Genomic DNA, 27,181 nt, shown 5'->3' with positions numbered 1-27,181 from the left:
GGAACGAGGAAAATCTTTTATTTTCAAAACGATTAATAAATTTAAAAAGTGTCCGATTTTTCAAACAAGGCGTGGTTTTTATGATGTCACAAGTGAACTTTGGCACGCTACTCCACTGGCGTGCTGTATGCTTACGCCTGCTGTCTACCGCGTTTTTAGATTATGATAATGGGGTGGTTCCCTTCAGTCAAAAGTAGTACCTTTTGATATATAATTTAAATTCAAGTAGTCAAGTTTCATGATAACTATTGAGTAATTCACAAATGCATTCAAGTTAATTCTTTATTAGTTGACACAACATTTATCGTAGCTTCATGCACTACTACAACTTATCTATATAACTGGCAAATTTCAGAAATTCAATGAATGATCAAGATTCGCATTAGGTGCGGTTACAGTATATAAACTAGTTCACATGTGCAGATCTAATTTACATAAATAATTCTAACACACTGGGCCCGGCTGAACAGAATGTTCAGAACACCAAGAACCCAATAACTTTCATATTAGAGCTTCAAGATGCTCAAATCAAATTCAAATATTATTTTTAAACAATTTCAATTGTTTTTTTTTTTTTTTTTTTTTTTTTTTTTTTAAGAATTACTTACCAAACTTCTCAGAAATATCTCAAAATACCTTCAAAAAATTACTTTAAATTAAGAAATTTTTACATTTAAAATTTTTCAAATTTTATTAGAATTTATCAAACAATTCAAATTAACGAAATTGAAAAAAGGTTCAAAATTTTGTTTAAACAACAATATTAGTAAACATTTTTTTACAGCATAAACTTGCTAGTAAGAATATCAAATATTAGTAAACTTTTAACAACAATTAAAAACAAATGTTCACAATAATTTACAATTTTAAATACATGTAACAACTCATTCACATTCTAACTTAACCAGCAACTGAACTGGCCTTTTTAATATGCCTCTTTCCGTTTTAATTTCGCAACTGCGAATTAATCCATCTCTTCCAGTAAAAGTCTTAACAACCTTTCCTAATCTCCACATGTTACGCGGTAAAAGCTCTTCTCTTATTACAACAATATCATTCACGTTTAGTTCTGTTTTAGTTTTGTGGTTTTTCGCACCGTTTACCGATTTTAATTGCAACAAATAGTCTTTGTAGAACAACTTCCAAAATCTATTTAAAAGTCTTTCACGATATTGATACATTTTACACATAATTTTCCTATTACTAGTAGGCACAAAGTCTGTATATTTCACTGGAGGCAAATTTAATGGTTTATTTCCTAAAAGAAAATGAGCAGGTGATAATACCTGGTATTCATGTTGATCATCCTCAATGTACGTCAGAGGTCTGTGGTTTATCACCGATTCTATTTCAATCAAAACAGTTTCCAACTCGTCGGCATGCAGTGAGGCGCGACCAAGTGTTTTTCTTAGCATAGTCTTGACTGATCGTACAAGTCTCTCATAGAAGCCACCCCACCATGCTCCTTTTTCTACGATGTATCTCCACTGTATACCTTTTGCGGCATAAAAGTTCTTTACGTCAGGATGACTTAATACTTGCCACATCTTTTTAAGTTCTGCATCAGCTGCCTTGAATGTTCTTGCATTATCAGAATAGATAACAGAGCATAATCCTTTTCTTGACACGAATCTACGGAAAGCTTGCAAGAAAGATTCCGTAGTCAAGTTTTTAGTTAATTCCAGATGAATACCTCTAGTCACCGCACAGGTAATCAGAAGAATATAATACTTCGTATCTTCGTTTTTAACAAACAGAGGTCCAGCATAGTCCACGCCGATTACATCGAACGGATTTGATTTTTCGATTCTGGCAGATGGCAAAGGGGCTATGTCTTGCTGCATTGGTCTGGAATTAAACCGCTGGCAGATGATACATTTTCTTATAATACGTTTCACATTCTGCCGTCCTCTAACTATCCAATATTTTTCCCGAAGGTACCCAAGAGTACCTGCCATTCCCGAATGGAAAACTTTTTCATGTGCATCTCGCACCAAGATTTCAGTAAAATGAGTTTTTGATGGAATAATAATTGGATGTTTTTCGTAAAAACTCAAAGTCGATTTTTGTAGTCGGCCTCCTACTAACAATATCCCGTCTTCACTGAGGAATGGATTCAATTCACGAATTTTAGAATTTCTACTAATTTGATGTTCTTGTTTTAAACAAGTAATTTCGTCACTAAAATGCTCATGTTGAATTTCCTTTATCAAACTTAACTCTGCAGCGAAAAGTTCTTCAGCTCTTAAGGGACCTTTTTTCTTGTCAGCTTTACACCTTACATTATAAATAAATCTTTGTATCCATGCGGTCACCCTAACAGCTCGACTTAGTTTACTATACTTTTCAAGATTCAGAAGACTGTCAGAATTCACCGCAACAGAAGGTAGAACTGTATTTTTAGCAACACATTTCTTCTTTTCTAGCTCCACATCAGAAAACCCAGATGTCAATGGCATTTTCTTGGGCCAATTGTTTTTTGATTCGGACAACCAATCTGGTCCGGATTTCCATAATTTTGATGACAATAAATGTTCAGCAGAACACCCACGTGACAATATATCACTCGGATTGTCGGATCCACTGCAATGTCCCCATGCATTAAATTTTGTTAAAGATTGTATTTCAGATACTCTATTCTTGACAAATAATTTCCATCGCTCAGGGGCACTTCGAATCCAATGTATTACGATCTGACTATCAGTCCACAAGTAAATGTTCTCTTCTTGAATGGAAAACAAATCTTTTAGATACTTTGCGAGTTTTGATGTCGTTAATGCAGCTAACAATTCTAGTCTTGGTAGTGTGAGTTTTTGTTTAATCGGCGCAATTTTAGATTTTGCCATAACAAATGCTACAGTACAGTCCTCAACCGATCTTAAATACGCTACTGAACCGTAAGCTTTTATTGATGCATCACCAAATATATGCAATTCTTTATTCTTATTACGATTTAGTTCGCAAGGAAAATATTCGCGGCAAATTTCGAATTTCTTTAGAGTTTCTATTTCATCGCACCACTCGGACCACATTTGTTTGCATTCAATTGGAACTTCATCGTCAAGTTCTAAACCCAACTGCCAAAGATTTTGCATTATTAATTTCGCTCTCAATACAAAAGGTGAAATAAATCCTACCGGATCAAAAATAGTAGCGGTTACTTTTAATATGTTTCTTTTTGTGATTATTCTACATTTATTTAGTATTTCAGACAACTTATCTATATTTAAAAACAATACATCTTTACTATTACACCAGTTAAGTCCTAGTACCTTTAAAGTATCATTGTGCTCTTTTTGTACCTCAACAATTCCATTCTTATCCCAGATTTTTTCAAGCTCTTCTGAATTTGTACTAAATTGACGCAAATTCATTCCCGCTTCTTTAAGTACGTTATAAGCTTCAGTGCTTAACTTGAAGGCATGTTCTACGGAATCTGAACCGTAAAAAATGTCATCTACATAAATAAAATTATTTAACATCTTAAAAATCTCTGGATTTTCCACTGACAATTTCTTTATGCGATGTTTTATAGTACATGCGAGAATAAAACTGCTACAAGCAACTCCAAACGGAGCACGAGTCATACGATAATGTTTTATATTTAATTCATTGTCAAAATACAAAAATCGCAATGCGTCCCTATCAGTTTCTACAATCCCAATTTGATGAAAGGCTTTTTCGATATCTGCCGAAAACGCATATTTAAACTGCCTGAAACACAATATCAAATCTAAAATTGAAGGGTTTAAATTTGGGCCAGGTATCAAACATTGGTTTAAAGATACCTCATCATTAACTTTTGATGACGCATCATACACTATACGGACTTTAGTTTTTGACGCATTTTTTCTTACGACCGGAGAATGCGGCATGTAGTACATTGTATTACCATCGTGACTTTCAACGCCACATTCTTCAATTATTTTGTTCCTTAACTGATCATTTATGATACTATCATAATTTTCCCTAAGCCACTCATCATTAATTAATTTGTTAGATAAATGCATAAGACGCAGTTTAGCATTTTCAAAGTTACTAGCCAAATGTTCATGATTTGACTTCCATAACAAACCAGCTTCATATCTCCCATTTTTGAAATTCAATTCACTTTCAAACTTTTTTATGACCAATTCATCGTTTTTATCATCTTTTTCCTCCAAACCCATATGATCTAAAGCCCAAAATTTTCTCAAACTATCATTAATTGAGCTATGATCCTCGCTTTCACATTGCATAGCACCAATTGTAAACATAGAAGCACTAGATTGATTTTCCCCGAAAGCTCCAACTAACGACCACCCAAACAATGAAGAAACTGCAAATAACCTTTTACTAATTCGTTTCTTTTGCCCTGTTTGTACTTCCCAACACGAATCAGAACCCAGCAATAATTCTATTTCAGAGGACTCGCCATTATCGGCTAATTGTAAATTTTCCATTTTCAACATTTCTAAAATACTTCTCGAGGGTACTTTTATAAGCGCTCCAGAAATTGTATCTGTTACAAGGGCTTCAATTGTTATACAACTATTAGGTTCATGCATACTTTTTAGTTTAACTTCGACAACATCATATTCTTTCAATTTACCCTTAATGTATCCAAAAGAATATATGTACAGTTTTTCCCTTCTTATACATTTTAATTTTAATTCCTTTGCTAATTCTGATTTAATGAACGTTTTTTGTGATCCTGAATCAAGCAAAATGCGCGTGATTCGACTTAACAAGCTATTTTTATCTGAAACATGAACAGTACAAGTTTGCAGATATATACCTTTATCAGCAGTTTCAGAAATTGTCTTTGAATTCAGCGACAAAGATGCAATCGCATTTTCTTTATCTTCAGAATCTGAAACAATTTTCCTACAGAACAATTTATTGTGATTTACACTGTTACAAACTTTGCAAGGTGGAATTTTTACCCTACATTTAAACGAAACGTACCCTTTTCTAAAACATTTATAACAACGCCCTTGATTCTTTAGAATCATCCTTTTTTGTTCATTTGTTTTCTCACATTTTCTAACATCATGAGTATTTTCATTACAATAATAGCAGTATGAATTAGTCATTGTGGTTAGCGCCGAAGTTGTGGGAACACTTCTAGAGTAATTATTTTTATTCTGCGCAAACTCACTATTTGATTTCCTTTTCTTTGAATTTATAATTACATTCGAGGCTTCCAAACTTTCTACCTCTAATCTAATGAAATCCAAAAGCTCCGTGACGTTATACTGTTTTTTCGAATTACGTTTTCTATTAAATTCTAAATTCATATCATCAGGCAACAATTTTAAAATAATTGGTCCTAATAGACTCCCATACGATTCTGAAACAATCCCCAATGAGTTCAGACTTCTTATGTTTATTTCACAAGAATCGTAAAGTGTTCTTAAAGCTTTTACATTAGACGAATACTTTACAGGATCCAAATTAAGAAGATTATTCATGTGGGAAGAAATAACTAAATCTACGCGTCCAAACCTTTCTTTAATCAAACCTATACAAGCGTCATAATTCTCATCTGAAAGTGAGAACCCAGATACTGCATTTAACGCAGCTCCTCCTAATAACGATTTCAAATAAGTAAATTTTTCAATCTTTGATAATTCAGAATTATTCCCGATAGCATTTTCAAACGAATTAAAAAATTCCAAAAAATGGCTTGGATCTCCGTAATATTTAGAAATTGAAATCTTAGGCAAACGAATGTTATTTTTTACCTCATTTTTGCATGAAACAATGTGGTCACCAGTGGATTGATTTTGTACAGCATTTGAAATAGAATCTAATTTCTTTTTAGTTCTAAATTGACATAAACTAATTTTTTCCTCATACTCTAACACGGAACTATATTCCTTTTCTATTTCAGCTTCTTCCCCGACAAAACAATTAAATATCTGCTCATTACGAATTTTTAACTCTGATTCTTTAGCATTAAGCAAATATAAATTTTCCTCAATTGCATTTCTATCAAAAGTTTCACTTTGCAGACCTGATTCTATACAATTTACAAGTTTAGTTACTGCAATCCGAATTGTTTTTCTAGCCGCTTTAAATTTATTAAGTTCAGCAGCTGTCTTTACTATATTACCTTCTACTGACATTTTTAATCGCTTACCTTTATGAAAAACTCGCACACACCAGTTTCAAAGGTGATAGAAAATTCTGTAGGTGTAATTTTATCGAAACGGACGAAAACTGCCATGATGTACAAATCTATTCATTCCGTTGTCAAATTCAACTTAATGCGATATTTCAATCTTCATTCGATACTTCAAGACAGCGTTTTTCAACAATACGCCTGCTTCCGAATTACAACTGCTACTGTTCTGAACTGCATTTATTCCATTCGCAGTCGTGCCGCACTAGTTGGGCGCCAAAAAAAATGATATATAATTTAAATTCAAGTAGTCAAGTTTCATGATAACTATTGAGTAATTCACAAATGCATTCAAGTTAATTCTTTATTAGTTGACACAACATTTATCGTAGCTTCATGCACTACTACAACTTATCTACTTATAACTGGCAAATTTCAGAAATTCAATGAATGATCAAGATTCGCATTAGGTGCGGTTACAGTATATAAACTAGTTCACGTGTGCAGATCTAATTTACATAAATAATTCTAACACCTTTTGTCACTGAAATTGATAGAATAAGCAAAAGAAAAAAATAATAATAATAACATGGTCTCAGAAACAACTTTTATCTTCCCAACAGTTATTTTTTAATTAATTTTTTAAAATGTCCGATTCTTCAAACAAGGCGTGGTCTTTATGACGACACAGATGATGCTCTTTGGCGCATCTTTCTATCGCGTTTCCACGTTATGATAATCCAGAAGCGAATTACAATTGCGCTCTACGTTTGCTATCAACCACCTCGTTGCCAATACACGTGAGTAAAGATGCAAATTAAATATTTTGGACCGTGAATGGCAACACTGAATATCATTTCATCATTTGTGATGTCATCCGCAGAAGCGTTAAACGATGAAAGAGCACCGATTTAAGTAATTTTTTAAAAATATTCAACTTAAAGAAATTATTTAAAAAATGATCAGATTCTATGTGTTTAAGCATGCTCTTTCAGAAAAAAAATACTTTTAAAATTTTGGAAACGACCGCATTAAGAAGTGAATTAAATATTGCGCTCTAACAACCATACCGTTGCCAATACATGTGAATAAAAAAGTGAATGACATTTCATCACTTTTGATGTCATGTGCAAAAGCGTAAAAAATGAAATTGAATTTGCGCGTATCAATGAAAATAATTGTTAAAAAATATTAAATTTAGTTAAATTATTTAAAAAATGGTCAAATCCTATGTTTTAAAGCATGCTCTTTCGGAAAAAAAAAACTTTTAAAATTTTGGAAACGATTTCATTGATATTTAACGCAGACGTTTTTTACTCACGTACAAGTGGAAGTTAAACGAATAAAACGCATATTATTATAATTTGATCGCTTTGATTTTCAAAATAAGTTTTTGCTATTTTTGTGATTTATTCTGAAATAATCCTAAAATGAACCACTCCCCCCCCCCTATCACAGAGAACCTATAATATATTCCAGTTTGAAAACACTTTCTAATGAGTGAGCTTTTTGATAAATGTAAACTAACTTTGAGTTACGTCTATCGTTTCAAAATTTGGCATACTCTAACTAGACCCGTCGTTTCGCGATTTACCGGAGGGGGGGGGAGAAAAAGGTTTATGTTCAATTAACTTTTTGGGAAAAACCATAAAATACGTAGGAAATGCATAATTTTCTAATTTCATTATGTTTCTAAAATCCGGGAGGGGGGGGGGGCAACCATCCAAGTGACGAGTCTGGCTCGAATGAAGTAAAACTGCCCAATATATACACAGAACACCTAAAATCCTATTTATTTTCTTTATCTTTACTAATAATAGAGTTGAAAGTCACTGTGTCTGGATCTTTGTCTATACGCGTATAGCGCCTAGACCGTTCAGCCGATTTTTATGAAATTTGGCACAAAATTAGTTCGTAGCATAGGGGTGAGCACCTCGAAGCAATTTTTCGAAAATTTGATTTTTTTCTTTTTCTATTCCAATTTTAAGAACATTTTATCGAGCGAATTACCATCACGTGGACGAGTAAGTTAGCATAACATAGACGAGCAAATTACCATAAAATGGACGAGCAAATTAACACAGCATATTGACGAGAAATTCATCATATAATTATTTGTAAATATACAGGCGAACCAAAAGACTTTTTAATGTTCTAATACGGGCAAAGCCCTGCGGGTACCGCTAGTTAAAAATAAAATGTACGTAAAATTTGATGACTAACAGAAATTTAAACAAAATTTGAAGAAAAACTTCTAAAGCCTTTAAACTTCTGAACGTCATGAACAACAGATAATCATCTTCAGAAATGCCATCTGACGGCCTTGAACGCCTTTTTACGGTCTTGCGTTTGGAACGTGAAATCGTGTTCATGACCGTCAAAGGGTTAATTGTGCGTGTATAAGAACTACCAGAATGCACTTACCTTGTTGAAATCAGCATGTTGAGTGAGCTCATCCCACCATTTGCCAAGAATGGATTCCCAGCGCTTGTAAACGTCTTGATCTAGCTTGCCACGTCTTTGGATTTTTGTGTATTTCTGCAATTCAATTTAAAAAATTAACTACGAAAAATAAAATTCGAATAAAATTCAAACAAATCAAAAAATAAAATTCAATTCATACCAAAAAGTTTTTTTAACAATCATGATTGCTTATTGTTCTTATTTGACTGTTTTTGATGTTACGCTGATTTTATTTTCCCAGCGCCACCCTCCGCACCATCACCGTCGACCGGGTTCTCACGATGCTGCTCCTATAGCGAAAGCCGTCTCCAGGTTGAATCCATGTCCTACACACACGCGCATACATACACAACTACACACACACACACGCACGCACACACACACATACACACACGCATACATATAGACACCTACACATACACACACACAAAAACATACACACAACTACCCACACATTCATGCCTGCACACAGACACAAACACATATGCCTACACACACATACACATACCCCCTACACACACACACCCCACACACAAACACACACGCCTACATACACGCACTCGTAATTGCGAAAAACATAATTTGAATTCAAGATGTCAAAATTCAAATTAATTTTTTATATATATATTTTTTTCCCTTGTATTAGAGTAATGTTAAGTGATTTTTGATAAACAGTCGGCTACAAATGATGTCACGTTTTGAGGGGGTCGTGAAATTGTGACTCGGGAGAGGGAGAGAAAAAGTAGCATAACATGTGACAAGGAGAAGAGAGGGGTTAAGGTGAAGTGCGACACTTTTTTGACAAAGCTGGAGGGGTTCAAAATGTTGAAAAAAAGCGAGATATCATTTGTGTGTGAACAGCCTTTAAGGGATGTGATAGTTATTTTCAATGCTTGCGAATTTGACGAACATTTTATTGTTGTCATTGATATTTTTAAGAAATAATTTAAATTAAAAAAAAACCACTTCTATGGGGTCGTTTCCAAATTTTTAAAAGTATTTTTTTCTGAAAGAGCATGCTTACAAATACAGGATCTGACCATTTTTTAAATATTTTGTTCAAGTTTAATATTTAAAAAAAAATGACTTAAAACGGAGCGCTTTCATTGTTTACGCTTCTGTCGTGTGACATCACAAATGATGAAATGCCATTCAGTGTCGCCAATCTCAGAGCAAAATATTTGATTCGCATCTTTACTCACGTGAATTGGCAACGATATGGTTGATAGCAAGCGTAGCGTGCAATATTTAATTCGCTTCTTGATTATCATAACGTGGAAACGTGGTAGAAAGATGCGCAAAACTGCATCATTTGTGACGTCAATAAGACCTCGCCTTGTTTTCAAAATTGGACATTTTAAAAAAAATTATTAAAAAATAACTGTTGGGTAAATGAAAGTTTTCCGGGTTCAAGTTATTTTTTACTCATTCTATCAATTTCAGTGACTAAAAGTAGTACTTTTGACTGAAGGAAACCACCCTATTGAGACAATGCGTATAACTTAAAAGCATTTTCAAAAACCATCACTAAGATTTAAAATCCAGTAAATTACGCCTGAATGCAATGTTGGAGCACTTCAGTAAGCTTTAGCCATGCACTCAAAACCTTTAAGTTAGAAAAAGTGAACTCCAAAGAAGAAAGCAATGAAAATTCTGATGTATTTTTTTTTTTTTTTTCGGCACGGACTTTAAAAGGGGCGATGGAAACTAGTATGAAACACAGGATGACTCGCATGTCGGTGCAATAAGTTAAACTGCTTATGTTTTTGAATTCCTCTTTAAAATGAGGGATAAAATAAGCGAAGTTATCAGACACTTTTACTGAGGCTGCGACTTGGTGAAATGGCAGAATTGGCGACTTGGCGAATGGTGAAATCAAGCAGTATTTGCCCCTTGCTGTAATAAATCAAATCCACTGATACAATGACCAACGTTAGGGAGCAACAAGGGTTTTCATTACCAATACAAGTTAAATTGGATACAGCAAAATACATATCCAACATACATCGCTTTGTCTGAAATTTTGTCATTCTTGAGCAAAGACCCAGCATTAAAACGAGCTGATGTGTGCATCACATGACTTCCTTTTACTCCAATTTAATGTAATTTCCCCATTATTGGCAATTTTAATGTGATTCAATTGTTTAACTCTCTAAATATCACCAACAATGGCCAAATTGAAACCAAATTAAAAAAAAAAATCTCCAAATTTGTCGCCAAGTTGGCGACAGAACTTGGCGGTCAAAAGACTGGTGATATATCGCCAAGTGTCCGACAGATTATAACAAACTTGAGTTTACATCGAAATTAGCAATGATTTCCCCCTCCCCCAAAAGGGGCAAAAGACCCCCTTAGGAACATCCGAATGCAACCAAAAGAGAAGGTGCACAACTAGACCCCACTAGGAGTCAACGTACTAAATTTCAACTTTCTAGGACATACCGTTTTTGAGTTATGCGAGATACATACGCACATACATACGTACTTACGGACGTCACGAGAAAATTCGTTGTAATTAACTCGGGGGTCGTCAAAATGGATCTTTCGGGTGTCTGTACGTTAGGCATATATCCACGTGTGCTCGGATCGAAAAAAAAACTCAACATTCATTCGGGGGTGAGAAAAATGTAAATTAAGGTCGATTTTTGAGTGAAAATTTTTTCGCGAATACAATACTTCCATTTTTGTAAAAGGAAGTAAAAAAAGAAAAACCTATTTTAGAAGGTGATGAAGTAAATGCGGATCTTTTTCTAAATGTACACAATTATTTAATTTGAGTAAAACCAATTGCAATGGAGTCACAGCACGTGTTTTCATCAAGCACATTATTTTTAGAGCAAAAATCCCTTAAAATCCCATACGAGGGGTACACTTTTGCTTACCAAACGATAATTGCCAACTAGGATCTGGTTTTGTAGTGCTTTACAATTACTGCACGGAATTTCAAGAAGATTCTTAATCTTTATCTTTACTAATAATAAAGCTGAAAGTCTCTCTGTCTGTCCGGATCTCTGTCTATCTGGATTTCTGTGACGCGCACAGCGCCTAGACCGTTCGGCCGATTTTCATGAAATTTTGCACAAAGTTAGTTTGTAGCATGGGAGTGTGCACCTTGAAGCGATTTTTCGAAAATTCGATGTGGTTCTTTTTCTATTCCGATTTTAAGAACAAAATTTTCATAAGATGGACGAGTAAATTACGAAATTATCATAACGTGGAACCGTAACATGCGCACAAGCCAATTGGCGAGAAAATTCACCATACATTATTTGCAAATATACAGACGAACCAAAAGATCTTTAAACTTTTCTATTACGGGCAAAGCCGTGCGGGTACCACTAGTTCAAGTAATAAAAGCAGTCCTTCCTAAACAGCATAACGTTTTCTATTTGACTTAAAAATTTAATTTTTGGAAGAATAAAGTCAATCTCGTGGGATCCCGAGGGATTGAAAACCTTGTTCCGCATCCTGCTTATACGCATGTCATCTCATAAATCTGTTCTGTAAAAGTCGTTCCTTTGCTAGCTGAGTATCAATGCAGTGAAAACAATTTGACATTGCCACAGGAATATGGTTAGCGCAAGACTACACTTACGCGGCCGCATTCGCGTTTTGACGGTGACAAAGTGTGCCGGTATGGAACTCTTTTTTGACAAAGTTACTTCCTTCTGCAAAAAAAAAAAAATAATAATTTGAATTCTGAAATTTTGAATTTAAATTATGTTTTTCGCAATCACGATCTGAAACAGGACCCTACTCATTGGAGTTATTGTTTCTAGAAACAGCTCCTGTCCGCCCCCCCCCCAGCCTGCCTCTACTCCTGGGTGGTTACGTGGGCATAGTTGTGTGTGTGTAAGATGGTAGGCTTGTGTGTGTGTGTGTGTGCGTAGACCTGTGTGTATGCACGTAGGCGTGTATGTGTGTGAGTGTGTGAGCGTGCGTGTGTGTAGGACATGGACGCCTCCGACCTGGAGAAGCGGATAGCTCAGGATCGGAGCAGCCGCGCCGCCTGCAGAGGACGGTGGGCGGTGGTGCTGCAGAGGTTTCTCGTCTAAGCTGAAAAAGGCACGGAACATCAAAAACGGTCAAATGATAACAATAAGCAATAGTGATAGCTCAAAAATTAATTTGAATTTTGACATCTTGAATTCAAATTATGTTTTTCGCAATCACGAATGTGTGTATGTAGGCGTGTGTTTGTGTGTGTGTGTGGGGTATGTGTGTTGTGTGTAGGGGTATGTGTATGTGTGTGTAGGCATGTGTGTTTGTGTCTGTGTGTATGAATGTGTGTATGTGGGGGGCGGGGTATGTGTATGAGTGTGTAGGCATATGTGTTTGTGTCTGTGTGCAGACATGAATGTGTGGGTAGTTGTTTGTATGTGTGTGCGTGCGTGTGTGTGTGTGTGTGTGTAGGTGTATGTGTGTGTATGTGCATGTGTGTGTAGTTGTGTATGTATGCGCGTGTGTGTAGGATATGGATGCAACCTGGAGACGGTTTTTGCTAGAGGAGCAGCACCGTGAGGAGCCGGTCGACGGTTATGCTGCAGAGGGTGCTGGCGGGAAAATAAAATGATAGCACATCAAAACAGTCAAATGGCGACAATAGGCAATCGTGATTGCTCAAAAAAAAAAAAGAAAGAATACTTTTTCAAAAAAGGAGGGGGAGTATTTTTACTCTTTTGAAAAATTCTTAGCACGATCTATGATCACGTACCGGCAAAGAAAATATTTTCTTACATTTATGTAATGATGACAGATTCGAAATAAATAAAATTTGCATATAATGTAATTCAGTGTTTCTTACCAGATACGAAATAAATGATTAGATTGAAATGAAAAAGTAATAAAATGGCTTACTTCTGCCAGCAGACGGAAGTCATCCCAAGTAAGAACACCATCACCATTTACATCTGGGACAAGCAAGAACAGAAAATCATGAATTAGTATTTCGTAACAGTTCATTGCATATTATACACTGTGCAGCAGCGTAACTTCCTAAATTCAATACGCAATAAAGCCCAGTTTATGAATCATAATTTATTTATTTATTTATTTATTTATTTATTTATTTATTTATTTTTTTTTTTTTTTGACTTAAAAATGAGAAAGAAATTTTCAAAATAAAGGCAATAATTTTTAAAAATATTTTTAAAATCTGAAGAATGAAAAAAGAAACATTAATGCCGCATAAGGAAAAACTGGCCGAACTAACAAATAAAGGTATTTTTCCTTTACACCAGCCTTTTAGTGATTAGTAATGTTATTTATGAACCGGTGTTTGAAAAATTGCCAATTTTTTAAAAACATTCAAGCGCATAGCATGCGCTTCATTTTACCACGTGTACAGTTATGAAACGCAGATTATTATATAGAAAAACACGTAAATTCAAGAAAAGTATAAAAACTGCTTGCTTCAAAATATGCTCCATGGCCTATTTTATATTTTCTTCGTCCTTAGGGAAATTTATGAACAACATGCAAGTAAAAATCTCTCTATTTTGCTGCAAACCGTTCATCGGACCATTTTCCCACATCTTTGTATGAACCAAGCTTTACTCGGGAGATGCGTGACCCACCGATGAAACAAATGGTAATCGGAAAGAATCAAGTCTGGTGAGTAATCTGCATGAGGTATAACTTCCCAGCCGAACGGTTACAGCGTGTCGCGAATACGTTTTTCCATTTTTGGTGGAGCATTGAGCATGAAGAAAAGTGACTTTGTTCAGCCTCTTTTGGCATTCTGCCTATTTTCAAGCAGTGAACTGTTAAAATCGATCTATTGTTGTTGGTAACGTTTAGCATTAACCATTTCCCCGGGATTCAACAGCTGATAACAGACTGGTATGTGGGTCGCGTATAAACAACCTTTACGCAGTTAGGGACCTTGTAATAGTGTCTAGTGCCTTTTTGAAGTTCTTCATGAACCCCAACTTTATATGAAGTGGAAGCATAGTACTCGAAATGTGAAGGGAGACTAAGCATTTTTAAATAACATTGTAGCTTATATATTTCCGTTGGGTATTAAAATTTTGTGGGGCTATGAATTACTTACAATCCGGGGAAAAATTCGGCGTTCCCTTAAAAATAAAAAATAAAAAAACTTTTGAATCTTTATAATTAATTTGAATTCTGAAATTTTGAATTCAAACTATGTTTTTCGCAATTCACGAGTTGCGACAGGACCCTACTCATTGGTTACTACCCCCACTCACTTGTTTCTAGAAACGGTTCCTGTGCCTCCAAGCCTGCCCCTCCTCTTGGGCGGTTACCTGTGTATAGTTGTGCATGTGTAAGCTTGTGTGTGTGCGTAGATCTGTGTGTATGCACGTTGACGTGTGTGTAAAGGCGCGTGTGTGTATGTGTATGAGCGTGCGTGTGTGTAGGACATGGACGACACCGACCAGGAGAAGCGGCTACCGGGAGGAGTCGCTCCTGCAGAGGATGGTGGGGTTGAAAAAGGAACCAAATATCACGGACTGTAAAATGAAAACAATTAGCAATCGTGATTGCTCAAAAAAAAAAAAAATGAAAGGGGATTAAAAGATACATGTTTTTATTGATATCTTGAAAAACTAACGTGTAGGAGCAAAATGTTTTCAAATTTGTAATCAGCATGCAAAACTGCATTAGGAAAATTAACATCATGCCAGATATCTATGGCTTGTTTATCAGTGTAATTAGGGCGTGTAATACAAACTATACAAGAGAAGGATGACGTTTCCCCGTTTTAGCCAATCATCTGTCTCCAAATGTTTACATAGCCTCTAGCAGAGTAAAGGTTGTTTATATGCTCTGCTATTATTTTCTAGAACTCTTTTTATTTTATTTATTGTTTTTATTGTGTTTTATTTTTTTTTTAATATTTTTTATTGATTGATTTATTTATTTTTAATTATTATAATAATCTTTATTATTTTATTAGAAAAGTTTTGTGCTACGCCAATGGCACACACACACACACACAAACTAAATAAATAAATGAAGTAAAATATCAACAGAATAAAATAAAATAAAATAAATAACTCAAATTAAAAATTAATTTAAAATAAATTCAAATAAATAATTTTAAATAAATAAATGTAAAAAATATAAAAATCCTCCCAGAAATTTCGCCATAATCCCCTCCCCCTGTGGCCACCCCCGGGATTTTCTGCCAATATCACCACATTTGAGTCCCCGAAACCATCCTTCCAAACGTATCTTTCGATGGAAGCTCATCATAAACTTTTCGAAGCAATCGGTATGATTCTGCAGCAGTTCTCTTCAAACGAATGCGAAGAAATTAAGGCTGTCCGAGAACGCCATTTTTTCTGTAAAAACTTAAACATTGAACGCAACAGCACAACACTATGCACACTTTTCCAATTTATCACTCGTGCGCATCGAACACTTGTTGATGACACAATGAAAGGGTGCAGTATCACAGCTTTATAGCGCAAACTTCATTGGTGCAGCATCTGTTGTCTGAAATCTGCATTTCATACTTGTACACCTGATATTACGCAATTTCCAGTTCATACTCACCCCAAAACTTGTGAAAGGTATATAAGTGTTTATGTCGAAAAGTTGATCCCATATCTGAAAAGAAAGAAATATTCATTTTTAAGCATGAAATTCTTTTCTGAATTTGATTACCTATGGTATTGGGCGTCTTCATTTTTACCCCGTCTCGTACAGTAATGGGGTGGTTTCCTTCAGTCAAAAGTACTACTTTTAGTCATTGAAATAGATAGAATGAGAAAAAAAATGACATGGACTCAGAAAGTACTTTTATTTTCCCAACATTTTTTTTAAAATTAATTTTTTAAGTGTCCGATTTTTCTAACAAAGCGTGGTATTTATGACGTCACAAATGATGCACTTTGCCGCATCTTTCTACTACGTTTCCACGTTATGATAATCAAGCAGCGAATTAAAATTGCGCTCTACGATTGCTACCAACCATATCGTTGCCAATACACGTGAGTAAAGAAGCGAATTAAATATTTTGAACCGTGAATCTCAACATTGAATGGCATTTCATCATTTGTGATGTCATCGGCAGAAGCGTTAAACGATGAAAGAGCACCGATTTAAGTAAATTTTTAAAAATACCAAATTAAAAGAAATTATTTAAAAAATGGTCAGATTCTATGCTTTTAAACATGCTCTTTCCGAAAAAAATACTTTTAAAATTTTAGAAACGACCCCATTGCTTTACTGCGAAAGCATTTTTGTCACTTAAATGCTTGTATTATAAGTTAATCATTATCAAATGTGGAGTTCAAAATAAAAATTTCTTTGAAAGATTATGAACAATGTAAAATATTGTAGATATAATAATAAAATCACATTCTTACATTTTTTTACGAAAAATAATGAAGAAATCTTTCTAATATTTGTCTATTTTCCATTTATACAGAAATGTTTTGCACATTTTTTTTAAGTGATAGTTTAAATTTTCCTTTAAATGTTATCTTACAGAGGAATTCTCCACACCTCTCTGATATTGCATTATTTTCTGATGTTTTAGAAAAATATGAATTCTATTCAGGATTAAAAATTTTTTTAGGAAGAAAAAAACTTGACTCCTTTATCAGGGATTGCAGGGAAGTGGCCTTCAGTTTTCCAGGGGCTTTAGACACTTAAACTATCCAGACGCCATAGGTACGCCACTGGCTGTATTATAATTAAAAATAAGACTTCGTTAGATCAAGCAAGTAATGTTTATGATGTTTCAAAAATTCACATTTTTGGGTGTAATATTTTCTATTTAGGATGATTATGCTGAAATCTTTACACATAAATGGATACTTTTGTATGTATGTATGTATGTATTACATACATGATCCGGGGTAATCTTCAAAACTACTGGACCGATTTTAACCATTTTTTCACCAAAGATAGCTACATTATCAGGGAGCAACTTAGGTTATTATTTGTTCCTAAATATCTTAGTTTAAAAACGTTATGATGGAAAACAGTAAATGTCGTGTCATTTCCCCATTAAATGATTAAATATAAAACCCATTGTTACGAAAATTCGTTGCCTTATAACAGCAATATTGAAAATAATCTTAATGAAAATTTTGCATCAAAGCTTTTCCGGAGTAAACATGAGTTTAAAGTCATTTAAACATTTGGAAACTCTACTTTTTGCACACTTAGGGAAGCATATAGTAGAGAGCTTTTTTTTGTGTGTGTGTGTATTATTTAATTAAATAAAGCGCACGGTTTTTTTAGTGATCTTTGTTTTTGTTAGTTAGTATTTTGGAAATTCTTCATATTTTTATATGCTTCGATTCGTGCTTTCGTTTCTAAATGAATATTCATTCGTTCTTTATACTTATTGCTATTTTACTTTTATGGGTAAGAAAGAAGCTCGATTTTTAATCACGTCAAAGTGGTGTGTTTTGAGTTCTTTCAGTTAAAACAGAAAACAAACGAAAGTAGCTATTGTTTCTCACAATTATTACTGACCCAGGCAACTTCGGGTATTTTTGCTAATATTAGCATAAAAAGTGAAGTAAAAAGCGAATCAATATAAATAAAGGAATCTTTAATCACTAATTAGTTTCGATATTTTGCTTTTAACTAATTTGCTGCAAAATAATAAAAATTTTGTGATTTTCTAACAAGGTTAAATAAATCGATACGTCGCATAAAAGTGAGAGTTATGTAATTCATGAACTTTTGTAAGTGGCTTCAAAAAGGAAGTCATCATTTTGTACATTATTTATTTATTTATTGTTTGCACACCATTATCCCAGAATGAGCACATTTAAGGGGATTTTATGGTGTTATAAGTGAATAGTTAATCCCTTTTTAGCCTACTTTCCCAGTAAAAGTCAGAAAAAGAAGAAAAAAAGCATGAAAGAAGGCTTAATGCATCTTAAAAATATCGCGAAAAACAAAAAAAGTCAAAAATAAATAAAATTTTAAATAAATATCGAAAAATTAAAAATTGGAAAGTAGGGTATTGAGATGGGAAAAAATGTCTGTCGGTCGGTCTGTCTGTCCGCCCCCCCCCCCTAATAACTTTTCAATGAATAGTCCGATTCGAACAAATTTTTTTTTGTTCGAAAGATTTCGGCGAGGACACCTCATTCCCATATTTCACTTTTTGATTTGAACTATTTTTTGTTCAATTTTGAACAATTCAAAAAAACTTAACATTAGCGCCTACGGGGAAATTCAAGGCAATTCCGAACTGTGAGGCAAATTTGCTTCAAACGAACTTTGTAGGAAAAAGTTTTTGATGAAAAACTTGTATATAAAATATCTTTTTGATTTGAATAATTTTCCGTTCAATTTAAACAGTTCAAATCCCTTAACATTAGCGCCTACGGGAAAACTGAAAGTCAATGTAGATTCTGTACTTGAAGGCGGATTTATTTCAAACAAATTTTGTAGGAAATAGCTCTTGACGCCAAACTCCAGACTCCGACTCCGAGGATTTAGGGGCACATGACTCCGAATCCGACTCCTGTGCCCGACAATTAATCGGGCTCCGACTCCCCGACTTCGACTCTGACTTCGCAGCTTTGACAAAAATTTATACACGAAGGACAAATGACTGACTCCGATTCTTGGATATTCGTCTCCGATTCCTTTATCCCAAAATGAGATTGACTCCAACTCCGACTCCGCAGCTATGGTTTTAACTGTGAAATAATTATTGTTGATATGACTTGTTTTTATTTTCACGCTAAAGTTTTAATTTAGGTATTCAGTTTTCGGTGGAAAAACTCGAAGTCATATATATTTCTACATAAAGATATGCGCAGACGATTTTTTTTTTTTTTTTTTTTTTTTTGACAATGAAAAGTATTTTTTTAAGTTGACATTTTATTGTATTTATTTATTTTGGTACGTGCATTAATTCATTAAAAAAAAATTATTTTTGGCAACAGGAGAAAAAGAAACGATTTTTTTATATGATGTATTTATTTTAATGAACTTATTAATTTTAATTATTATTTTTTCGTTTTGAAAGCTGTTAAAGATTTTTTTTTTTAATGGAAAAAAGTGTATTAGCTCATTTGTTTAAAAGGTGCAGCTATTTTTTTTTTTATGCATTTAATCTTTTTAGATGAGTGAGGTATATTTTATTCCTAAAAATTAGCTTAAAATATTTAAAAAAAAATTCGTTTGAAACAATTAGCGATTTTAGCTATTTTTGAGAATATTGATCAAGTACTAGAAAGTAGTACAGGTATACGGGAAACTAGGCTAGTATAGTTCTAGACGGAACTTCTTGTTTAAAAGTGTATTTACGGTTTTGTTATGGTTAAGGGCGATTATATGGGCGGTTATTATGGTTGTATAGGCGTTATTTTAAAAAGGTATTGAAAAGTAGGAATACAAATTAATCGTCTCTAAACAACAGCAGTTCGGCTCTGAAAATATTTTTGAATTCAACAAGAAAAAAAAACCAGTTGCAATATCTAGATGATAATAATTCTTTAAACATAAATACTAATCCTTTTTAATGTCATTTTTAAAGATGTTTGAATGGCAATCAAATATTTCTCGAATGTGATTTTATTTTATTTTATTTTTTTGTTTTGTTTTTTTAATCCTTATTTATTTTATTTATTATTATTATTATTATTATTATTATTTTAATGCTTGCGATTTAATAAACTTAAACGTAAATGCACATTTTCGAAAAAATGTTTCACTTGAGAATTTTTCGGAATAACAATATTGTTGGTTCTGATAGAATAGTTGTTGAAAAAAAGCTGCTTACCTATTTTGCCGAACGATTCAACTACAATGCTACCAATTCCATAGCAAACTGCTGCGTGCGAAATATGTTTAGGAAATGCTTAGGAAAAAACATATGCGTGGGTTTCCATTTGGCAGCCACCCTCTTCAGTTATTTATAAACCATTTCAGTTGTGTTTAGTCGTCGGCAGTTTCGCACTTCCAAAGTAAAAAAATATTGTTCTGATGACGTCACGAATGATGTCACGGCTCAAGCAGATAATTGAAGATTAAGTACCCATGAGGGGAAACCCTTGTATCCAGAAATCTGAAAGTAAATGCATTTTGAAGGCTGGTTGGACTAGAATTTTCCTTTGCCATGTTTTCTTTTTAATGTCATTTGAGATAAGGCTTAACTAATCGAACAGGGGCTCGACGACCATATACGGACTCTCACTTAATGCACAAAAAAAAAAAAAAAAAAAAAAAAAAATTGAATTTTGACCTCTTGAATTCAAACTATGTTTTTCGCAATCACGAGTGTGTGTGTGTGTGTGTGTGTGTGTGTGTGTACGTAGGCGTGTGTGTTTATGTGTGTGTGTGGGGGGGGTATGTGTGTTTGTGTGTAGGGGGTATGTGTATGTGTGTGTAGGCATGTGTGTTTGTGTCTGTGTCAGGTATGAGTGTGTGGGTAGTTGTGTGTAGGTGTGTGTGCATATGTGTAATTATCTGTATGTATGTGTAAGTATCTGTATGTATGTGTAAGTATCTGTATGTATGTGTACGTGTCTGTATGTATGCGTTTGTGTGCATGTGTTTGAGTGCATGTGTGTAGGCGTATGTATTTGTGTGTATGTGTTTGAGTGTGTGTGTACGTACGTGTATGAACGTGCCTTTATGCACGTGCGTGTATGCATGCGTGTAAGTGTAGGATATTGACGCAACCTGGAGACGGTTTTCGCTAGAGGAGCAGCATCGTGAGGTGGCCGGTCGACGGTGTGCTGCAGAGGGTGCTGGCGGGAAAATAAAATCATAGGAACGCCAAAAACAGTCAAATAAAAGCAAGAAGCAATCGTGATTGCTCAAAAAAAAAAAAAAAACACTTCAAAATACAGAATCTGCTAATTCATGACCAGGCCTGTCTTTTCGATTTTTTCCTCAGAGGAGGGGGGGGGGGGCAGAGCCGGTCAACGAGTGCAGGGCCCGATTGGAGAACTCTGGATGGACCCTTTACACAATAATTTTATTTAATTCGAGACATTAAAAGAGAATGAGAGTAAATTTTAAAAAAAGGTTGCTTAAGTTTAACATTTAGAACTTCGAGATTTGCAGTTTTGTGCTTTGGCAGAAAATTTATTTCCCAAATGCTACAAGACCTAAAAATGAAATTTTGGACCGTCTTTGATTTGCAATGGTCCGGTTTGCAGCGGGACAAAGGTGAGTGGTCGGGCGATCTCCCCTGGAAAATTTTATAAATTGAAGTCTCTTATAAATTGAAGTCTGGAGAAGAAGGTAGAGAAGGGACAAGGGAGAGAGGTTCAAAGTCCTCCCGCGGAAGAATTTTGAAAACTGAAGCCAAAATAACAAGTTTAGCCAATTTTTGGTAAAATTAAGGGAATGGGAATAAGAATGACTGAATTATTTCAAAACTGAAGCGAAAATAACAAGTTTAGCCAATTTTTGGTAAAATTAAGGGAATGGGAATAAGAATGACTGAATTATTTCAAAACTGAAGTCAAATTTAAGCTCAATTTGACGACATTAAGGTATCTGATCCGGAAATATTTCGATGTTGAAGTGTAAAATTGCAATTTTAGGATATTTTCATAACGACAGTGGAAAGAAGAGATAACAGCCTCTAGAACGTTTTTCAAAACAGACGTCAATTTTAGTCAATTTTAAGAAAAAAGAGGGTAGGTGTCCGCGGAAGGAAAGGGGTAAAAGGCTCTGGGCCGCTTCCCTGGAAATTTATCGAGGTCAGAATTTTAAAATAGCAACTTGAGGTTACCTTTAGAAATATTAGGGCAGAGAGAAATCTCCCACTTTAGGCTCAAACTTTACTAGGCTGAAAACTTTAGGCTCAATTGGAGGCAATCTTTTCAGAACTCTAACGATCACGTTAAATAAAAGAGCAGAGTTTGGAGACTTCCACTAACAAATTTTTGACATTGAATTTTTAAAACCAAATTTTAGGCTACATGTTGAAATTTCGATGGAGAGATAAATGTTTTGAAATCCATTGCTCAGAAATTTTTGACATCGAAGGTCTAAAAACATAATAAAATAAATAAGTAAACTAAATTTAAAAGACAGCTTTAGGGACCCTAAAATTTAAGTGCCTCTGGTCATTTTTCGCTTTGCCCATGTGTATGGGTGGGGTTTTTACTCTATTACTGACTCCACTAATCGACGATAATTGTTAAAAATTTCTTTTTTGAGTCCCCATTACCTATTTCCCTTTTATTTCTCCTGACCGTTGGTACAGTCGGTACCAGTGATTGGAAATAGCGCGCTACAAGTAGCGACGCTACTGTAGTAGCAACATTTTTTAGTAGTTTGTAGTGTAGCGCACTACTTTTTAAAAAAAGTAGTGTAGTGAGTAATTTGATACAAAAAAAAGTAGTTTGTAGCGATTTCTGCAAAACTACTTTTTAATAAAGTTTTTTTTTTTTTTTTTTTTTTTAAGAAACAATTAGGTTCGAACGAATCTGACTCGTGCAAATCTAAAACGAGTACATCAGCGGATGGAATGAGGAATAAGACTCATAAAAATACGAGCTGACCTCAGGCATATCATTTTGACGCGATATGCTCTATCTGTTTGACGCCATTAGTTTGTTTGTCATCTTAATTTTGTTTATCATCTTAATTTTCATATTTCACCAATATTTGTGTTGAATGGAGCTTGATTTGAATGAAAATATCAATGATTTCGTGAGTTGAAAATTTCGTGAATTTTATATGAACAGACCGAAAGTTGAAAAACAAAAATATTTCGCGAAGCTTAAATTATCGTGATTACTACGGGCACGTGAAAATCGCGGAAATTAAAGTCTCGCAAAAATAAGTGATTTTACGGTATTTACGAAATAAAGAAGCTACTGTAAATTTTATACAAGAGAATGATATTGAATTGCCCTGACCGGCTTACAATGAATACGAGCATTACAGTGTTATGCAAGAGTATGATAACGGACACTTTTGGAAGAATAGAAATAGAAAAAAGAAATATATTAGATAATGGGATCGTTTCCAATATTTTAAAAGTATTTTTTTCTGAAAAAAACATGCTTTAAAACATAGGATCTGACCATTTATTAAATAATTTGTTTAAGTTTAATATTTTTAAAAAATTACTTAAATCGGTGATCTTTTATTGTTTACATTTCTTGCAGATGACATCACAAATGATGAAAGGCCATTCAATGTTGCCATTCACGGTCCAAAATATTTAATTCACATTTTAACTCACGTGTATTAGCAACGATGTGGTTGATAGCAAGCGTAGAGCGCAATTGTAATTCGCTTCTTAATTATCAAAACGTGGAAATGCGGTAGAAAGATGCACCATAGTGCATCATTTGTGACGTCATCTAGACCACAACTTGTTTGAAAAATCGGACATTTAAAAAAATTAATTAAAAAATAACTGTTGGGAAAATAAACTGACTAAAAGTACTACTTTTGACTGAAGGAAACAACCCCAGCCTTAGCAATATTCTTTCTTCATTCACCTTCTTCAAAAAAATTATTTTTTTCGATACTTATTTTTAAAATTGTATGATAAATTTTACGAAATTTATCAAGCTGAAAAATATCAGCAGTAAAGTAGGTAATTAGTGTTAAATAGAATTTTTTGCTCTTGTGCAATGTTGAAGTCTCCCACATAGTGCTCAAACATATGGATGTTTTCAAGATTAAGTTGAATTTTTCATTTTAAATACATTACTTTTTTATTATTCATTTGCAAATGTTGATCTGAAAATGTGTTCGCTAATAATTTTAGAACATGATATTTTATTTAAATTTACATGTAATCTCTTTATAGTAAATAAAAGTAAGGTTTCAAAGAAATTCTGGAGGGAAGTCTGTGGCGGACGTGCGTCTAGTACGTCCCATAGCACCTACAGCCTTGAAATTTTGTACAAAATTACTTCGAGTTCCGGGGTGTGCACCTGGGGTTTTATTTATTTTTTTTAATTCGAATTAATCCTTTTGTAATTAATTTTTTTAAGCTCAAATTTCGCGTACATTGCCTATTATTGCCTATTAAAGGGGTGAAAAATTACTTGCACACATTAATACTATATATCGCTGAAAAGGGTAGGATTTTCTGCGTTATATAGCAATTTGTTTCAATGCTCTAAGTTAAATACGGCGGGAGCTATTTGCGTTTTTAGCTCGAACTTTTTTAGGTTAAGCCAAAATTTAGACACTACTTTCTTCATCAAATCTATCAGTAAAAAGCAATGAAACTGTCCCACAGTTTTCTTTTTGACACCACTAGAAATAGCGCCTTTTTTTACTTAAGATCTAACTCGACCAATTTTCGAAAAACTGAGCTTCTATCTCCAAAGAGAAAAAAGTTACAAGCCGTTAAAAATAAACTTCGAATGATTTCATCTTTTCATTGAAATTATTCCATGTTTTATTTGGCGTTGCCATAGTTACTTCTTTCCGATTCGCACATACAGTGACTCCCAAAAGTCTTCGTACACTTTGAAATTTTTTAGTAAAACCAAAATAACGCGAAACTGAATTCGAAAATAAAGTCCAATATTTTTTCACATCATTCCTATGTCATTCTAAATAAAACCCTGTAGTTTTTTCAAAATATTGACGGATATTATTTTTAAACTGGGTCAAAAAACGAAGAGACAGAGAAATAGTACGCCACAAAAGTCATCGTACACTCAAATATTTTCGAATAAATTCATGATTAAAATTATCATATATCGTTTTTTTTATTATTTTTCCATTGTGAAATGCCCTTAGAAGTAACTTGGCTTTAATTTTTTGTTTATTTATTCCTTAATATTGTGATTATTGCTTTAAAATGGCTGGTATTCGTAAAAAAAACCACAAACACCGTTCGAAGTTTGAATGTTTTACTCACAGTAGTGGTAAATTTGTTTGAAATGTCTCTAAATTAGTTAATTCATTCCATTCTACAGTAAAGTGCTTGATAAAATGCTTTAAAGAAAAGAATCGGGCCGAAAACAAGGTAAGAAAAGGTCAACCGGCAAAGTTGACAAAGCCTTATCGAAGATTTACAGTTAAAAATTTCAGGAAGAATACACATTTGAGTGCTGTAAAAGTTTCTGCAGAGTTAAATGAAACTTTTTGCATGTAATTTTCACCTACAATTGTTCGCCAAGTTCTCTGATTAGCTGGATTAAAAGGGACCTCTTCCCGAAGACATTTTCTTCCATGCGAAAAACAGAAAGCTTACGCTTTTCGTCGCTAAAATCGATGATAAATAAGCTCAAGACATTTTGGAATTACGTCTTGCTTACACACGAAAATAAATTCAATATTTTTGGTTAAATAGTTGCATAATTGTAAGTAGAAGAAAAAATTAGGAACTTAATCTTAAGAACTTAGTTGGACCAGTTAATCAGGACAGTGAAGTTGATCTTGTGTGAGGGTGCATATCAGCATCAGGACTTGGTAGTTTGGAATTTTTTGAAGAAATAATGAATCATGCTGCTTATTTAAATATTTTAAAAACCAATTTTAAACTCTTAGTCAAAAATTTGGTTATTGGATACAACTTTGTTTTTTATCAAGATAACGATAAGAAGCACACGGTTTTCAACGTTTGCGTCTAGGGCCTCAAAATTGTCCTAAAGTTTTGAAAATATCCCTTCAATCTCCAGATTTGAACTTAATGTAACATATTTAGAGATATTTGGAGGTTACATTACGAAAATACGGCTTTGAAACGAAAATAGAGCTAGAAACAGTAAGATTCGAAGTGTGGTTGCACACTTACTCAGAAATTACGCAAAAAAAAAAGAAAGAAAAAAGAATGAAATCTATTCTTAGACGTTTAAAAGGTGTTGTTGATACTGCATGATATTCTTCTAAATAATTACTTAATAAAAAGTTAGATTATTTAATAATATATAGAAATTTTTTAAAGTGTACGAAGACTTTTGTGAGATAAAATTTCCGGCACTTTTTGGTTTTTGATTTTTAAAAAATTAAGTTTAAATATTTTAAAAAGTTTTTTTATGTAGTTTTGTTGAAGATTGATCATAGATCCTGTAATTAAATACCTATTCCGAAATATTAATTTTAACCAATGGATAGGGTCCTATTTCATTGAAAGTCGTAGGTGTACGAACACTTTTGGGAGCCACTGTATATCTTACGTCGGAGAGCTGCGCATTTCACATCATTTACATAACTCAGTAATGTACGTCTCCTCTAAAATTCTCCAAAATTTCTGAACTCTCCTTCTTGGTATTGCATTTTCAATGTCGAGCAGTGTATATAAGGCAACACCTCATCCATATTTGTAATGTATTTCAATTGGTTAATATTTTTATTTATTTCATTTTACACAAACTGCCGAATGGCAACATCTCATTGTTGAAAAGTAAAAGACGCACAAGATCGTGTTCGAGAGATTTTTAATTTAATTAAGCGAGGACTTGTGTAGCAACGTTATGTGTGATGTTAATAAAGTTTGATTGATTTTTATAATATAGCGGAATCAAATTTATATACAAAATTAGGGAGTTGGTTCATACCTTCCCGACTTCCTCCTTACCTTAGGTTGGTTTATACCTTATAGTTTTGTCATGCCTTGACGAAAACTAACCGATGAAGAACGTGCTATCGCACTACTAACGTGCTAAGATGATATCGCAATTCGGATTGTGAAAACATCTTTTGAATGCAACTTGCCAGCATTCA

General features: G+C 33.8%; 1 protein-coding gene across 1 annotated transcript in view; it reads right to left on the bottom strand.

The window, feature by feature from the left end:
* LOC129220462 (sarcoplasmic calcium-binding proteins I, III, and IV-like) overlaps positions 1 to 20,404 on the bottom strand; it is a 43,611-nt gene extending 23,207 nt beyond the window's left edge. The window contains exons 1-4 of the mRNA XM_054854883.1: positions 20,301 to 20,404; positions 16,094 to 16,147; positions 13,427 to 13,479; positions 8,531 to 8,644 (exon numbers count right to left, since the gene is read on the bottom strand). Of these exons, the coding sequence (XP_054710858.1) occupies positions 8,531 to 8,644; positions 13,427 to 13,479; positions 16,094 to 16,145 (219 nt within the window). The 5' untranslated portion in view covers positions 16,146 to 16,147; positions 20,301 to 20,404. The remainder of the gene's footprint in view (positions 1 to 8,530; positions 8,645 to 13,426; positions 13,480 to 16,093; positions 16,148 to 20,300) is intronic.
* Positions 20,405 to 27,181: the final 6,777 nt, after the last annotated feature.

The sequence above is a fragment of the Uloborus diversus genome, chromosome 4 (assembly GCF_026930045.1).
Source record: "Uloborus diversus isolate 005 chromosome 4, Udiv.v.3.1, whole genome shotgun sequence".
In the NCBI taxonomy this organism is placed as follows: domain Eukaryota; kingdom Metazoa; phylum Arthropoda; class Arachnida; order Araneae; family Uloboridae; genus Uloborus; species Uloborus diversus.
Note: the sequence above shows the minus strand (reverse complement) of the source record. Positions and strands in the feature narration are given on the sequence as shown.